We start from the raw sequence: 18942 nt of genomic DNA, 5'->3' as shown, positions 1-18942 counted from the left end.
TCGCATCGCGATCGGGCAACAGAAATGCTTGCAGGGACATGAAATGAAAGGAAAGGCCTTTCCTTTCATGTCTCTGCTGGCCCCCTCCTCCCGAGCGGAAGAGAAATGCTGAGCATTTCTCTTTCGCAATCGCGCTGGACGGTGACCTCTGATGAGGTCAGCACGCTTTTGCGTGCTGACATCATCAGACGTCACTGGGGGGGTTGGCAGGGGGTCGGGTGTGGAAGGGGAAGCGATCCCCTTCCAGCCCTGACCTTGGGGGGGGAAAGGGGGACGGTGGAGGGGAGCGGCCCTTGGGGGGAGCGCTAGCGCTTCCCCCGAGGGCCGGTACACAGACGTATTGGTTACGTCCGTGGCGCCTGAGAGGCGCAGCCACGGACGTAACCATTATGTCCGTGGTGGTCAGGGCGTTAAAGTGAAGAAATATGCCTCACAAAACATTAACACTTAATTGGCTTACTGAAAGTGTAGAAAGACATTAAGATTGTTGGAAATTGCCCTATTTGCAGGGTTATCTCCAAACGTTTCGCCTCTGACCTCCTGTTTTTGATTGTATGCTGCATTTTGTTCTTGCTGGCTTTTGGGTTCTGGGCATTTTACCAGTGCTAACCAGTGCTGAAGTGCAAGTGCTCCCTGTTTAAGTTGTATTGTTGATTGGTTTATCCATGACTGGCATATGTGATTCACCACTAAGTCCCTGGTAAAGTGCACTGTGTGTGCCCAGGGCCTGTAAATCAAATGCTATTAGTGGGCCTGCAGCACTGATTGTGCCACCCACGAGTAGCCCTGCGCTTCACCTCCCCTGTGCCCCGCATTGTCTTTGAGATCAGCCTAACTGCTTCTGCATAGCATCATCATACACTAATGCATTTTTGTCCATTATGGACATTAACGACAGGGGCATGCAGGTAAATAAAAAAAATAAAAAATCCAACTGCAAGCCAAGAAACCCAGGACAAAAGGCACATTACAAAGAAAATAGAGCTTGGCACCCCTACTCCCTACTTCTGTACTTCACTTTCGATTTCAAACACCACTCACTGGACAAGGAACTGTGCATTTTTCCAGCATAAGGGATAACTGTACAGGAACAGAAATGTATTTGCTAAGAAATTAGGGATGCCCTGAAAGGGGTTAGCTGTGTGACTCTCTTACCATGACTAGAGTGAGGGTTCCTTCTTGTACATGCTGTAAACTACTGCGAACAAGAGACCCCATTTCTAACAAAGACTTGTTTAATAGAAATTTTTAAAATCACTTTAAATGTATCCCATTATAAAAAATAGCTGCATTTGTCAGTTAAAAATATGCACAGTGTCTACTGGCAACTGGCAGCAAGAGGCATGCTGTTTGTAAATGTCAGACTTTGAAATGGGAGAAAATTTAAATGAAGATGTGACTTAATCAATTAGGTAACATTTAATTTGAATTTTCTTCCACTTAAAAGCATTAAGAAACATAATTTTGTTCTCATGCTCCAAAACTGAGTTAACAATGATTTTTATTTAAGAATTCAATACTTCAGGGGTTCAGCTCTTCACCTCAGTGCTCCATTTTGGGTCATAAATCTGACTCGGCACTGCTCATTATCAGGCCCTGCTATATGCAGCTTGATGATGTAAAATAAACACCCTCTTAACCTTAAAAAGGAAATGTGATCCTGTGGTTATTAAAAAAGTATCTCAGAGCTGCAAGCTGCTCTGAAACGGTCTGCGTGCTACTGGTGGCTCACGATTAACTGGCTGGAGTCTTCTATCCTATTCTTACCCTGCCCATGAAATTACACACAACTAGTAAAGCAAGCATACAGTTTCTACAGTATGCAATTTGACGTGTGATAAGCGCTGCAGTCAAAGTTGTTGACGTTTATACAGCAATCAAGTAAGCTCTGTGTAATGCATAAGGTAGAGCATTATCAACAGCACATGCTGAAGTCGAAGAATTAGTATAAGGGTAACACAAAACCTTGTTTACCAGAAGGAATAATATTTACAAGTGAGTGGATGGACCTCCTGGTCTCTTTCGCAATATCAATGCAGCCTAGAGGAAACTGAAAGGGACTGAGAAAATTGACTCTTAAAGCATCTACAAATAAAAGAGAAAGCTGTCCCAATACACTCCCCTGCAACTGCATACACTGCACCAGAGAAAAGGGATTTCAATGTAATTTGTGTTTCACATATAATGATACACTGTAATGACCAACTACTATTTTAAGTGATGGCAATTTACTATTATAACCATTAACACGCTTTCTTTGTGCTGTGAGAGCTGGAAAAACATGTGCCTACACTAAGATGCAGCAGAGGATGCAGGATGGAGGTCCAGTGAAATGAGTCTTCTGGTTCCATCTACTGAGGATCTTGCTCCGGGCTGTCTCCTTTGGTCACCCACAGACAACAGTCATCTTTTCTATAAAATGCAAATTGCATTATAAATATGCTAGACCACAGGGATCTCCAATCTTTTCTGTATCGAGAGCTACTTCTAATCAGTGAAAATCATTGTGAGCTACAGAAGGCTCAACAGCTCACGCATTACTACCAGACACCCCCATGCTCAACTTCCTTGACTTTAAGTTTAATGTCCATAGAGCCATATACTATGGTTTGAACAAAAGACTTTGACAAGGTCACTATGACAGGGCTGCCATGTGTGTCAGTAACAGCATGGTCTTTGGGGGATTTATGAACATGTATGCATATGAATGGGATTTATGTGTATGGGTAGCTGACAGCCTGTGTCATACATACTTGTGGCACGTGACATACCTCTAGCCATGTGAGGCACCGTTACATGTATAACGCAAAAATACATTCGTTTTTTCAAATGGGAGAAATTTAAAGTGCAAAAATTGTCATAATGTGGAACATCTGTCAGCACTTTACATCTCTCCCATTTTAAAAATGACTATATTTTCCAGTTTTTCAGTTATAAATATGACACGGTGTTCTAGTGGCCACTGGGTGCAAGAGGCCTGTTGTATGTAAATTCAACACTGAAAAAAAATTTAGAAAATTAAAATGATGATAATAATGTAAAATAAACACAGCCTTCCCTTAACATTAAAAGGAAATATGAGACCCTGTGCTTATTTATAAATGAACTCCAGGCAGTGAGCTACTCTGATGGGGTCTGGGAGCTACTGGTAGCTTGCGATCGACTGGCTGGAGACACCTGTGCTAGACACTTCCTAACAAATCTCTTAGATGTGATTACTGCACAAAATGCAGATAATGGGAATAGTAGTAGATGCATTGATAGAGTGTACGGCAAGAGAAGACCGTGATGATGATAGGACTTTGTTGCCCAATGCATGAAGTCTTTTTCTGTCCTGATGTGGTGGAACGGATGTCACGTAATTTGTGGTTTTTGATAGTCTATTGTTAAAAAGTGTAAACGAGGAGACTATCATGTGAAATGTACATCAATGAGTCATGCTCCTGCTTCTTCTTTGTCGGTAACTCAGACTTATACATGTCAACTTTTCAGTAAAATTTCCAAAGATAGAATACTGTTGGTGGATAACACTTTTGGAGGCCTACAGAAGTCCTCCAGCTGTGAGTGTTGGAACTGAGGAACATCCTTCACTCTATGATTCTTAGACACTCTTCACAAGCGAAAAAAGTCCATTAAGACACCTCCCCTCAGATCCTCATATGAAATCCCATACATCTTTCACATAGGTGAAAGCTGTCTACACATCTAAACATTCTGTCCACATCAAAAGCAGCACAAATGTAAGATGTAGTGATAAATCAGTCTATTACATATGGTGTGTATTACAATCTTCATAGAGAGAGGGGGGTTACTGCAACAAATGCACCTTTAAAGCCTTCCTTAAAGGGAAAAGCCTCTATGACAGTATAGTGTGGTAGCTGTTTCCTGTACAGAGGTCTATACAAAGTAAAATCTGTATTCTGGCTGATAAATTTAGATGGGGAAAGTTAGTTGGTTGGTTGGTTGGTTCTCTAGAGTACTTTCTTGACTGGTAAGAATGTTTTACAGAGACAAATGGCGTGTGGTTACAGCAAACCACTTTACGTTGTGGAAATTAGTTTAAACATTATTATGAAGCTGAAGGAGGCGCTTCAGAGAGGGGCAAACTAGGCCCTATTTTGCCATGTCTGTGATGAGTCTGCGTGTGAATGTGATGAGACTTGCTGCAAAGGTAATAAGGAAGTGGCTATATAGTAAATAACCTCAAAGTCAACTTCCAAACCATAAAAAGAAAATTTACACAGAATCAATAAACATGAACTTTCCCGGTTGGTCAGAACATCAATTAATAAATGAAGCAACAAAAAAAGGAAAAGGAAAAAAAAAATCACTATATATTGATGACAATTTTCAAAAGCACGGTTGGGTTTGAGGCAAAACACTAGCTCTATAAGCAGTGAATGGAAGAGAAACTACAGAGCACTTATCTTGGGCCCTGTTGTAATATCGTACAACAGAATCCGAAGATGGCATTGGAGCCTGAAGGATCATGGGTTTTTGTCACACTTCTTGATTATCTGGTTACAGACTAAATTATTATGACGACACATACAGGACTTTACAATGATTTAAAGGTCTGCAAAGTATCAAATAAAGCTATGCGCAATCCATGCTGCGACATCATGAATTATGGATGGCTTGCGTACTCTGAAGAACATCAGTCCAGAACAGCATTAATGAAAGAGACAGGAAGGCAACAGAATTCAAGTTAGTTTGATGTGTAAGATAAGCGTGACGGGGAGGGTCAGGGAACATCCAATTAGTGTGGTGTGCAAATTGTGATATGACGCGGTTAGGACTGCTTGCAAGGATGACGGCTTTAAAAATAATAGCTGCAGAAATCTGATGTCAAAGAAGGAGCTCCTCTCTGCATAAATTGATTAATCAAAGGAAGGGATGTAAGCATTCTTTCCTGCCACTCATCGTACAGGGATACATTTTTTCTCCATTATGGGCATTGAAGCCAGGGGCATATAGATCTAGAAAAAAAACTCCCATTGCAAGCCAAGCAACCCAGGACAAAGGACAGATTACAAAGAAACCAGATCTTGGCCCTTCCCCCCCCCCCCCCCCCACACACTTCTGTATTTCACTTTCCATTTCAAACGCCAGTCAATGGCAAGAAAATGAGCATTTTTCCAGCATAAGGGATAACTGTACAGGGTCAGAAATGTAATTCTGAAAAAATCAGGGATGCCATGAAGATTTTCTCTAGGGTGGTCCTTGCAGTACACAATAAGAAGTATCACAATATAAAATAATGCCCTAACCTCACTGGTGCCAGGTGGTATACTACAGATCCATATGCTAATCAAAACAAACTACTGCGAGACAGCAGAATGGAGAAAACTGATGTAAACGAACAGGGTTTTTTTTAGGCGAAAGAAGGAACAAGCCAAGTAATGAACTCACCACTTTGAGCTCTGGCACTGCACGACTCAGCGTCCATTCTTGACTATTAACAAAGGCATCTGCAAAACAAGAGCAAGAAGGATTATTTAAACACATGTCTCAACAATAGTACATTTCCGTAGTCTATATCAGGGACAAGAGCCTAAATTAGTAAAATGGTGGGCATCCCGTTTTAGGTTAATTTGCACTCAGATTCAAAGGTACTGTACAGCACGTATAGAGACAACCTCGTGACTGGACTCCTCAGCTACCGAGCAAACAACCAATTTAAAGGCTCTGTTAATGAAAATGCTCTCACTTTAAGAACCCACTAGTTTTACTAAGCCCTACTTGCAGAATCACATTCTCATGTGTACAAAAAAAGGCACTGTCGCAAAAAAAAAAAAAAAAAAACACACAGACATACACACACATTTGCCAACAAGCTGTTTCAACACAAGTAGGAATTCTAATAAGCCATCCATTCCAGGTTTGGTAAAACTAGGCAACAGTGACAAACGTTAATTATAGGATGCCAAACGAGCCAGGCAATATAAAACCAGGCTTTTATTAGAAGGTGGACGAGACAAGAAGTGGATTTATGTGAGCACTAATCCATACAAATATTTTGTTAAGTGGTTGGATGTGTGTGGTTTTAGATCAACAATATATAATTTCCCCAATTCGAATCTTTGCTTCTATTGTTTTTGTATATCCCCCACCCGCTGGAGGAGCACACGGACACCAGATAAACTGACGCCGGGGGTTTGATCTGCAAGTGGGCTTGAGATCCTGGTGTCCCCAAAGCAGAGTCATGTGAAAAGTTGTGGGTGAGGGGGGAATAGTCACCTCTTCTCACCTCATCCAAATCAACTGAAACTCTATTCTTACGAATGACAATCTAAGAGGTCTAAAAAGTTGTAAAGGTATTTTGTTAGGGTAATCTTCCTAAACGAACTGTCCTACATACTGCCACATGACAAAAACTGTCCTCTTAAAAAAGTAGTAGGTGATGGCATTATTTAACTGGGAGTGAGAAATCAACCGTAACAAAATACACATTATGGGAACATTTACAGGCTAGGTTTCCCTTTAAATATTGCTGGGGGAGGGGCAGAGATGCAGGACATTTGGAAGGAAAGTGATTGAGAGTTTTTCTGTCATTTACACCTTTAATGGTCACCACAGAGGTGGGTTTTTAGGGCCATCTGAAACAATGGGAGCGGTGAGAGTGTGCAGGTCAGCAGGAATCGCGTCCCAGTGAGAAGTCTTTGGAAGGCTAAATCACTAATCAAGGTGAGCTAGAAGCTGGTTTTGGGGGGTAGCAAGGAGTCCAGACCTACTGGTCCAGCTATGGGAAGGAAAATATTTTACTCCCGTTTGGTCGAGGTATGTACGCTCAGGCTAAGAACGTCGCTAGACAGTCATTGGTGGCAGTGTTTAAGGAACGTCCAGCGAGATGGATGGGAGTGGGCCTGAGAAGTCTGATAAAGGTCTGCATGGGGAATTTCATTTGGGAAGGGCTGTAGAGAGGATTTTATAATATGTTTTAGCAGCATTTAATGGATACCGTGAGGATGCTCCCCTAATAATGAGAAACCACATTAAAGTACAACAATACAGAAGGCACCTTAGACATGTATACCATGCCTGAGCATACTCCTACATTAAAAAGAGTAAACTGAATGGGAACAGTAAGGGTTGCACTGAGCGGTAGAGCTAGTGTTACTGTATCATGTAGAATTGGCCTTAGTTTTAGGCCTGGGCTTTGTGATAAGGGGGAGTAACATTTATGGATCAAATTACGGCAAAGGTTTAGCTTAAGGTGTTGTTTATGGCTCTCTGGTTTTCTGATAAACCACCATTGAAGCTGGCAGAAAGCTGCTACACAAGGCATTGTCAGCCTGTCCGGAGAGGACAAGGCTTGAATAGGAAAGGTGTCTGAATAACCTTCTTGCTTGCTTTAGCAGGTACAATCATCACCGAGGCAGTGTGTGGAGTTGCCACTGCTACAGAAGACTTCAGGCTCCACTACAGTCATTTCAGAACTTTCCTCGAACACAAAATCCACACCGTACATTTCAATGAGAGTCCATTTTTTGTGTGTTGTCTCCTGTACAAGAAAGGGCATTCAATGGCCCACCCCACCCCAGACACCACCTTCCAGCTCACTGTTGAAAATACAGATCGTTAAAGGCACAGTTTGTCAGTGCTTAAACAGAGTGTCTGGAACATCCACACGAATGAAATGACTGTCAGATTCAGTGGACCATGATTTTAAAGTTTTAGTGTTCAGTAAAACTCTAAACCACTACCTCCAGCACAGGACAATTAAGGGAGATCTTCAAAAGAACAGTGTCCGATTAGCTCCCCTCCTCAATCTTTATTTCATTGAACGGTGATATATTGAGCTGATCTACCAGTGACAAACAGGACAATCTGTTCAAAGAAGGAGCATGATTTTCACAATGGCCATTTTTCTGGAATCAAAGAACTAGCAAACTAATAAATATTTCTGAACATTCCACAGCAAATTTGTCTGGGAGCAGACAAAAGAAGGGACAATCGATCCGCAATTGTTCTGTTACTCCCAAATGAGGTTTTGAAAGGCACTGCTGATTCTTGCCATCATTCTTCTCCAAGGCTCACATTTCATTTTCAATGCAGTACCCTGTTTCCAACAAAAGTAAAGCGCCATAACTAATCACGTGCAAAAATGATTAGCGCCCACTGCGACGACATCTTCCCAAGTTCAGCCTGGAAACTTTAAGCAGCGCTTCGGACTTGCCACCATTCACATGCCTGACCTAGCTCTTCAGTGCTTAGCAAAAACCTGCTGTTTACTTGGTATGGACATCTTAAGACTGCGGACTAGAATAAATAATTTCACAGTTTCCAAAGTTGGAAAATGTGTCTGTACCAAAGTAGCCCCAGATATAACAAAGGTGTAGAATGAGAATACTGCAACAGCATCACTGAGAATGTATCTTGATTCTAAGGGATTATGGAACTCAAAGGCATTCATGTTACTGTCCTCTAAAGTAAACCTATAATTTAATATATACACAGCGCTATCTCACTGGCACCAAAGCAGGATAAAATGAGGATGTGGGCAACTGCCCAAAGTGGTGACAGTTTTTTTTGTTAAACACTGATCTTCAAGTCCCTCAATTAAGCTGCCATTTCTCTTAATTCGAGGTACATCCGACAATCCTACACAGCCACGCGTCACACTCTCAAAAGTTACTTCCGGTTTTCCGGAAAGCAAGTTCACAACTTTCTCCCAACAACAATTACAGAAACATATTAACCGATTGGAGATGACTGTAATTTAATTCACTGGCAGGAGAGCTGGAAAAATGAATAATTGAGAGTCGTGGCTGCCAAATGTTTTCGCTGCAATGCAAATTAAGCTGTAAATAATAAAGAGGAAAAAACAAAAGCAGATTGCCTGGTGCACTGCCAGGTTTCTGTGTCGGGAATGGTGAATGTATAGGCTCTTCGTTAAGTAGAAGCAACTGTCGGGCTCTTTTTGTCGTGAAATCACTCCTTAAAGGTCGAAACATATTGAACCAACTTCACGGGCTTTACCAAAATCTGCCCAATGGGAGTGCTCGATTACAAGGCCTGACCAACAGCGGCAGCTGGGGGTGGAGGCAGAGAATGCTGAAAGGGTAAAGACTGTCCTCGTGACAGATGCTGAGCACGTGGCTGCAGCCGCCAGGAGGCATCCTGATGGTTTACGGACCCTGGATTCCGAGGACCACGATACTGTCAGCCACAGGCTTTGTGCGACACCTTCAGCACCAGCCACTGTGGGAGCAGAAACCCAGGAAGGGCCTCAGGCAAAGAAACACCCGATGGTGCCAAGGAATAATTCGATGCTTTTGTGAGTATTACACATCACACATGGGGTTGTTTAGCTAGTTTCTATTAGTCATAAATTAATGTTGCTCCCACCCACAGCGGATACAAGCAGTGCAGACAGAGCCAGATCGCAGGAGCAACAAATACCACGACATCTGTCCCTGGGTCGCTTAAACAAGCTCTTTATTTAAAGCAGGACTCTGTTCCACTCGAGGATCACTTCCCACCCCAGCAAGCTGAAAGAAAATCTGAACTAAGACTGTACATGCGCCTAGAGAGCCTACTTCACAGCGGTAGGAACCAAGAGAGATGTCCAGCGGCTCTTACCGAATACTGAACATGAAGAGAGCAGCTTGTTTCATAGACTGTGATGCGGAAAACGCAGTTCACACTATCCGGTCTCGCCCATAATGCCGAGTAACACATGCTAGATTCAGAGATATTAACAGGTGTCCAAAATGAGATATACCATATGCCCACAACTCAGTAGCCTTTAACTTATAGGAAGCGCAAGACATCTTATACAATGGGCATCGCCCAGTAAGGCTTTTAACTTCCACCACCTGAGAAACATCTCATGCCTAACCAGATACTTCAATCACATATCACTGCTCGACTTTCTTCTTCTCTGCTCCTCCCCGACACTTGGCTTTACAGTGAGGACTCCAGGTAAAATCATTTCAGTGCCCGTTAAGGGAAGTGTTCACGTTCTTGCATCAGAATTGCAAGTTCTCTCACAAAATGAAATGCACACTATAACTGTTTGTTTAACTGTCAAACATCTGTGTGCACACTGCCAATTTTCTAATGCGCTGTAGCGTGGATTCTGTCAGGGACAAAGTACGGGGCCTGTACTGCTAGTGGCACTTGTTGACCTCAGGAAGGTCGTGGCTGTGTACTGATTTTTTCTAGCTTGTCATCAGCATCCAGCACTGGCAATCATTCCATCCTGATGGATTGTTTGAGATCTGTGGCCATTTTTGGCTCAATGTATTCGTGGTTCACATCCGACGTGGTAAGTGACATGCAATCAGTTAATCTACCTTTTTTGTTGGCCAATTCAACTGCTATCAAGTGTGAGATCCTCCGAAGATCTGCCTTTCACTGTCGCCTCTTTAAGGTGTATGTTGAGCCTCTAGCCACCTCACCAACTACAAAGGTGTGAGCTGCTGCATGAAATGTCACCAAGATTATTACGCTTGGTTGAGATCTGTTCCTAATGATACAATTCCGGTGATATATGAGTCTTTTGTGGAAGCAGTCTGAGGCTAATGACTCAAACTTTATGCAGACAAAAGAGAAGTAATGGTGGTAAATAGCAGAGCAGATATCTAGCAGACCAAAAGGAATGGATCTGTTACCATCCCCTCTACTCAGTCCATAACTTGAGTCAAATATTATTCCAGCCTTTACGTGGTAGCACAGATTTGTGCTATGACGTCCTCCTGCTCCTTACAAAGGCTAAAATAATTTCTCTCATTCCTAAATGAGAATAACAAAACACTAGCCATTTCTGCAATTGCCTTGTCTCTTTCAAGACATCCTTTCGGTTATGCTACAAAGTCCCAATTCGGAACACTTCAATATGGAACTGTACATCATTTCTATATCTGCTGGTAAATGTATCACTGAATAGAACACAATGGTGCTTTGTTAGTAGGATTGACTCTGCATCAAAAATGATTTATATCAATGAGCAAAATGTTCTACATTGGCTCTAGCAACAAAGTTGTAACAGTGAAGAAACTCTGCGTCCTGGAAGGCACACTCCAGCTGGACATAGGCTCATCTCATTCTTACCAAAGCACATTAACTCCTGGCTGAGGATAAGATGAGCAAATAACTGGAAAATCAAAACTAAAGTGAAGTAGTTATTGTCAATGTAATCACAATGGCCACGAACTGCTCAAACAAATATGAGGCACGGAGTTGTCCACACTAATGGTGCAGTCAGTTTGCTAAGAACTAGGTATGTGAAACGCATTTTCTCTTTGCATCCTCAATTCATTTTGACAATCTTTACACAATTACATATGAAAACCTTCCAAAAAAAGGTCTGGAAGGAATTCCTAGTCTAGAGATGTTCGTCACCCAAAAAAGAGACCATGTCGTTAAAATGCATCAACCCTTAAACCAATATCCCAGCACTCATGGCAATATCCTTCTTTTTCTATTCAGGCTCCATTACAGTGAGTTTGTGCACAACGGCAGGGGATGATCCATTTACCTCAATGCCATCAGAGGAGCCTTGGCAGGCAAACATTGGCAACTCTTACATGGCAGTTCAGTTGAGCCAAACTACTGCAGAATTTCAAAGTATAGTATGTAAACGCAAGACGAGCACATACAAAAAAAATATATGCTTTTGTAAAGAAAACCAAGGGAAAAAGAAAAGAGCTGTACACAGTAAGATACCATTTTGTTATTATGGTGGTAAGGACTAAAGGAGGTCTTCCTAAAAATAAAAAAATAAAAGACTATCCTTAAGCTAACATTTTCTGTAGGAACAGAAGAGAATGCATTGGTGTTTCTTTCAGTAGAAGTAATGCTTTTCAGCAGTAGTTTAGATGCGTATTTACAGCAAAGTATCTGTCATAAAAAGATTCTAAGACTTTGCTCCTGTCATTCAAGTTAGTGGTAGTCCTATGTACTTCCGATAGAGAACCGCTGTATGTTGTAAGGAAAAAAGTAAAAATCTTACAATTTACTTCTTTTTTTTTTTTTTTTAGAAGAAAACTTCAACTCTTCGTGGATAATATCTTAGGGATTTATAAAGCTTGTAGCATTGCGTCCTACATAACCTCAATAAAAGTCAAAAAACTAAAGAAGTGGGATGAAACAACTCATTGTTAACTTGTTTTGGATGGCATGGTTCTGAGATAAATATGCTTTAACTTCAAATTGTCTGCGTGAAACCAAATATCCTGTGTGTGAGCAAAATACAAGAAAGGGGAAGATGCAATCTTTCTCAGAGGACCAGTCAAGATCATCTATGTTCAGAGCAAACACATGCCTGTTCTGAAGCTCAATGAAACCACAGAGGGACAATAGTCCACTGTGCCAATGAGTCCTCATGAGCAGAGTTACAGCTGATGCCCTGTGTTTGATGCAATGAAAGGTTATGCGGAATCTAATATAGGACTAGTCATCTTACTACGACAAAGCATAAAATCCACCTTATTAAGTAAAGGGTGCAGTTTGTATTATCACCAGTGTTTGTTGGGATCTTCTTAATACAAGCAACAGTTTTATGACATATGAATAATTCAGCACCCATAACTATAATAGAGATGCGTGGAAAGAGAGCTTCGTAGGCAATTAGTGCATACAATGGGCTCTAAAAAAAAAAAAACTAGTGCGTTTTTTGCGGGATCCACGGTATTTCAACACCATGGTCCAAGTCACACATTGGCTTTAAGCTCATTGGATGACTTGCAAGCATTGTCCACGAGATGGCGATGTTCCCACATATTGTGAAGCGGGGATGCAACGAACTATTTCTCGTGCTCCAACTGGCATGAATAGCAGCACACCACGAAAACCAGCATTCGATGAGTGTAGTACTATCAATGCGTGTAAGTAAATATTTCAAAGGCATCTGTTTATGACCAACTTCCTAAAGAGAGCTCTTCTTCTATGCTCTAAAGAAGGGACCACCTTAGTAATGCGCGGTACTCCTGCCATGCACAGAATTATTTTAATTAAATCTTCAATTGTGCCACATATAACTCCAGCCATCTCAACTCGTATCAATGATCATACGTAAAAAGTCTTAATAACCCAATTCCAGACTAAGATGGCTCAGGTTTGGCTGTCTCAGGCTTAAATTTAATGCCGGGCAGGGAAGACAATGGAATATTCGTAGCGCCTGGGCACTCTATTTTGTCTCAATGTTTACCATTACAACATACTGTTACAGACCTGCTTCCTCTGACAATAAGAAAGCTGTGCCTAATGTGTGAAATGCTTGGAAAGGTAGGCGTGGGTGGCAGTATCTCTCCATCGTCACTATGAAATGATGGGCCCCGTGTCCTTTTCCTATTCGTGAACGTACAACTTGCGATGCGTCCTATTTGCGCATAAGGTGGAATCGAAAATGTGTTTCCCAGAGAGTCCAGTTGTCTGCATAATGAATGTTGATTAGGGAGGAGAATTTACGACCTCCTGCGATTGGCTGGAAGTGCGAGCATGGAGGACTCCGAATAACATTAGCCTCTGTTGCTGCATTTCCGTTCCCAAGCGAGATTGTTTCTGATTTAGGAAAACATTTGGAAGAGGAGACAGCGGTGCTCTGGGCCACCGCCTGGTACACCAATCCCAACCTTTAAACGCCACCCCATCGAGACCGCTGGCGCGATCCAAAAGGTGAATATGCTTCACTAGGACAGCTTCCACTTTGTGACTCAAGTATCACCACATCTGAGGTGTCAGGAACTGTTCAGTGATTTACGACCACAAATGCTGTCCCCAACCCTGGATACACTCCTGTCTGAATGGCAATTAGGAGGGGGTTGTCTCTTTCACCTACCGTTCTATTTCCAATTCAAAGAGTGTCGCAAAAGCAATTTTACCAGATTGAGTCTTTTTTCATAAAAGGACTTTTGTAAATAATAAAAAGGCATTTTGCGGTCTAAAGACCTGTGATTTTACAAATCACAGGTTTTCCGAATGCAAACACCCTTTGCACATCAGGCCGCATTATCAATGCGCGCCGGCCGCCGCCTCTCCCTGGCCCTTCCAAACAGTCAGTCGAATTGTGAGTGAGCATGCCACCTTACAGGGGCGTCGCGACATCATTCATCTTATACCCCACACTGTCACTTCTGGCAAACTAATAAAAGGCAGAGAGATCAAATGGCGTGTTTCATAATTATATTTCTGAGAAGGGATGCCCAGTCTACGCATTGCCTGCTGCTTGATCAGACGCAAAATGGTCATGCAAATTGGCCTTTTGTGCATAGATTTCCTGCTGAACCATGGCAAGAGGGTAGAGGTTGAAAGGTGGGATTCAGCGTGACATGCCTAAATCAAATGCTGCGCCCCACTTCGTGGCATAAACCTTGATCCTGCAGCACATGTATGTACCAACAAAAGATCCAGAATTCCTAATGGGAGACTAATTTTTCCAAAAGTCTACTGCAAACTGATCTCCATAGCTTATTCTCTGGAAGGTCCTTGGCTGTCAGCTGGAAATGCCAAAGCTCACAATCTACAGACCTCTAACCTTCACCTCTTGCTGCCAGATCCTATGATCTCTTAGGTTGTGAAGCCGTGTGTAATTCCAGTCGAAGGAACGTCAATGAGCTCCGTGCATTTCTATATTTTTGGGCTTTGCTTAAATCGGCTTCCATGTTTTTTTTTTTCCAAAGCCTGGATCCAGAGGTCATTACACCATAGTCTGCTTAAACACGTACTGGTACTCTCGCTGGGGGATGAAGCTATGTTGATATTTATTTTACAGACTTTTTGCCCATTATTTGCTGAATTTCCTTGGTCACGTTCGAGTTTTTCCTGTTGCATTATTTTCCGAAAAAGAAAGGATACAGTTACCTTTATGGCAACTTTGTTATTCTTAGGCCACTGCCTCTTTCCCATTAGTAATGTTTAGGTATCTCATCATCTAGTCGCAGGTCAGAAAACCGCTCCTAAAACAGGTTATTCAGAGGTTTGAGCGCTGGTAGCAATAATGCACAAATCACTCCCTCAGGCATGCTAACCTATAAGTAGGCTCTTGCCAATTTTCTACTTAGAAAAAAAGAGGCAATCGATATGTGTGATTGGCTTATGGCTGAGGGGTCAGTAGGAAAGCCTTATGTGAGGTTGTTGCCATCTTATTCTGCACTCAAGCCAATAAGTAAGAAAGGAACCTTGTTCAGATGAAGGCACACAGGGCTCAGGCATGCATCTGATGACTGCCCCTAAGCAAGGGACGCAGGGGTTGGATAGGCCGTCAGCTCCTGCAATCTGCCGTAAGGCTTAAAGATGGCATGTTGAGGAATAGGACACCCAGGCTCAAGCAAGGAGTAAACAGAGGGAAAATCAGGGAAATGTGATTCAAATTAAAATTTAAAATATCCAATCGTCATTGGAAAGGTGAAGGAGAGGGAATGTGTCACACTGAGATTTTGCTAAGCAGAGAGAAGCAGGTTCTAGAAAGTGGCTTAAAAACCAACCTGGTAAGAGTGTGGGCAAAGCAAAGGGAAATTGACCTGAAGCTTTCATAGAAATGGCATGCAAAGCCCTGAATTAATAGCTACAGAAGTAGTTTTGAGTTTAAACACTTGATGGCTGTGAGAATAGGAAAAATCTAGTGCATTGGAATATGTCAAATTGAAACTAAGAGTGAAGACATACCGATAAAATGTACATTAGCAGAGATAGCCAACGTTATCTAACTGGATTTCAGGACCATCAAGTGAGCAACAGACATTTTATTTTCAGCATCGATCTGATTATTTTATTTTTTTTCTTTTGACATTTTCTGAATTACCTGCCATTTTAATTTGACTGCAGTATTTATTTGCGGTTTGTAGTGCCACTCTAGCGCCTCATAAAAACACAACTTAGATTTGTTTGACCTTGTTTTACCTCAACGTAAATACCAGGTATACAGCCCCGGTTAGTGCCACTATCACAAGTAAAGGGTCAGCACTGCTAATAAAGGGGGAATGTCAATCATTTTCCCAAATGACAGTAGGCTTTGCCGATGCTCGATTGCATTGCTGCTCCCCCGACTGTTGCATTGCGTGCTCTGGGTACATGTCCTACCGTGCCTGGTGACGTCCCTTCTCCGGTGTTTTCTCTTGCTCTGCTCACACTGGCAGAGGCAGCCCCAACTCCTTTCTTGGCGGTGTACATTTTTGTAACTTGCCTTTCTATACATAACAGAGCTATTCAAAGTTATTTCATGATGGTATAACAGTACAACACAATGCAGATAACTAAAAAATAGGGTGACATTTCAATACCTTTCCAATATGGCACCTATATATGCACACTCCTTAATCATTCAGTTACTCATCCTGGACCAGACAGAAAAAAGCCCATGCCTCTATTTGTCATTTCATTATTATGCACATCCCATGTGATCTAGGAAAAGTCTGAGGGTGTCACCTTTCTGAATCCAGACCAGAGGAAGCAAGAAGGCAAGGCGAATGAACACATGTATGGTGTTAAAGTAACACCGCTTTAATGTTGCCTATGGTCAAGCACTCAGCTACAGCAGTTCTATGGACACCAAGCAGCTGAAAGTGACTAATCCAAATCGGAATCAAGGAACAGTCTGGGATGGACCTATTCATCATTCATCCATGAATCGTTATAACAGGTGGTGACTTGAAGCCCTACCAACAGAAGTACAACCATCATCTTTTTGTCACTCAGAGCCTACAGCTTTATGAGCTAGAATTGCTCATCGTGCTCTTTGAAGAAAGAACTACAAATGAGAGCGGCTAAAAAACGGAACAGTGATTTAACCTGTACAAGGTAGCGTTACCAGAACTACAGCCAATTGATAGGGTCGCGGAGGCGTTTGCCCCATTTACATCTCCGCGTCGAAACAGTCTATCGATAGGCCACACAAACCTGCTGTCTGCACATAGCAGCAGGGAAGGGATCTTTATCCTCGAACGATAGATGTCTTTACATCCTGAAATGGCAACAGCCAAAATCAGAAGTTGCCTAGGCAAATGCATCTGTTTCCAGCATCTGTTTCCAGCAGTCGTCTCAAGCCACTGTCTCAAATGTTTGCTCAATGAACGTAAGATTGTCTTTGAGGGTTAGTTTCGCTTCTATGAGCAGCTGAGGACATCACAGTGAGTTCCAGAGAAGCAAGTGGTACTGGTCCACTTTGCTGTTAACCACCCCAAGCTCTGTGTGCATTTCAAACGGTGGACTGGGGCCTCTCCTACATGGGAACTGAAAGTTAGAGGGAGTTTGGCTCAGCAGGTGGAAGTAGAAAAGGTGTGTGTGAAGTTAATCTGTAAGAAACAGACTAAACTGAGGAGGTCTCTACCTTATCTTGTTTCTCTTTACCAGCTAGATGCAGCACCATTGTACTCGAAGAAGCTTCTCCAAAATGGAGCCTGACGCCCACCAGGGAGACCCTGCCCTCCGAAAATAAACCCATATACAATAAGGAACCATTTGCTCTCTAAAGATTTCTAGTTGCAGTATTTCTGCTCATACCAAAGGGTTCTAATAAATGCTGTGGAAATTAAAAACAAAAAATGCAGTGGCAGCAGCTGCAAATCTAGGGGGAGGAGGAGAAATAATATATATTTTTAAACCATTTCCCCCCCCCCCCCAAACCCCCACCCCACAATCCTGGTGCTGCTCTCATGCAGTGCCTAGCATGAGAGCAGCGCCAGGATTGGTCTGCCGCTCAGACAGTGCACTAGAGTCTATGCTGTTTCTCTAACCTGGCTGTGTAACACAGCTGGGTTGGAGGAACCTAAGTGTGCATGTCAGTTTAGCCGGCCTGGGATGGCCGTCCAAATTGACATGTGCACTTTTAAGAGCACTCGCTCAACTTCTTCTCCCCCCTCCCATGGCCCAGACCCGCCCCTCCCTGCACACGCTTGCTCAGCCAGTAGCTGAAAAATAAAACAATAATTAAACACTGTTTTATTTTTCATCTGCTGGCTCTGAGCCAGTGGGGAGATGTTCCTTCGCCATTGTAAAGGAGCCGTCCCTGCAAAAATGAATAACGAGGGTTTAGAACAGAAATCCGCCTCTTAACTCAGCTGCACTATTTCATGCCACTGATTGCAACATCCAAGCACACTTTAACAAGCTTTATAATTAGTGTCTGAGACAGTTTAAAATATTATGGTTACAAAGGGGCATCATTTGCACATGCATTGCTTCTCTGTAACACCAGGACACTTCTGCACCACTCAGTAAGAGGCTCTTGTGGTTTGAATGCACAGAAAAGGACGGGAGAGTGGGGCTCTGAGTTTAGTCTCGCTTTTGACTGCTTAGCACAGCTATGTGTGTATCAATCTTGGATGCTAGGGTCAGACTTATGAAATTGATCATTAAATCGAAGCTGAGAAGCATCAGCTTTGTTACTGTACTTGACCTATACTCCAAGTATGAACCACAGCACACAGTGATCAGTCTTTGCTAGGCTGCTCCATCTGGTGTGTCTGTCTGACTTAGAGGTGCACCATGCTGCCAGGTTTCTTCCACGATTGTCTGCTGGTGGACTTCAGCAAACCACCAGACACAACTAGACCATAGCATGCAGTCAGAAGTGTTCAGCTGTACATGACCAACCCTCAAAAAACAAACCACGTCACAGGCTTAGCAGCTTCTGGTCTGCTGCTGTACCCGCCCTCTCCTCCACAGGTATGAACTGTATCATATGGACATGAACCTTCGCCGTGCAGCTCTATCTTGGTGTGCCTTCCTGATCCTCCAAAGCCAAATAATTGCATCTTTTCGAATTCTATTTTGGTGCATCACAACAATGCACCAAAAAGGACCAGACCATTACACAAGGTCGCACGCTTGTGCTACAATATTGTGCTGGGGTACCAGACACATTGTTTATCAAGAAGTGTGGGGGTTAACAACCCCGCTCTCTGTTGCGTGGACTATACACCTCTTTCTCTCTGGCTGGCAAAGCAGCTTCTTCACAAAGGAGTTTGTTTTCAAATATGTATTGTGTCCTTGGTCTCC

The 18942-nt window shown here is 42.6% G+C and overlaps 1 protein-coding gene across 4 annotated transcripts in view; it reads right to left on the bottom strand.

Annotated features, from left to right (window-relative positions):
- AGAP1 (ArfGAP with GTPase domain, ankyrin repeat and PH domain 1) overlaps positions 1–18942 on the bottom strand; it is a 942320-nt gene that overhangs the window by 582387 nt on the left and 340991 nt on the right. For all 4 annotated transcript variants that reach the window (XM_069225552.1, XM_069225553.1, XM_069225550.1 and 1 more), the window contains exon 2: positions 5413–5471. In XM_069225552.1, coding sequence (XP_069081653.1) covers positions 5413–5471 — 59 coding nt within the window. The remainder of the gene's footprint in view (positions 1–5412; positions 5472–18942) is intronic.

This window comes from Pleurodeles waltl, chromosome 3_1 (genome assembly GCF_031143425.1).
Source record: "Pleurodeles waltl isolate 20211129_DDA chromosome 3_1, aPleWal1.hap1.20221129, whole genome shotgun sequence".
Lineage (NCBI taxonomy): Eukaryota > Metazoa > Chordata > Amphibia > Caudata > Salamandridae > Pleurodeles > Pleurodeles waltl.
The sequence above is the reverse complement of the archived record's forward strand: the minus strand, read 5'-3'. Positions and strand labels throughout refer to the sequence as shown.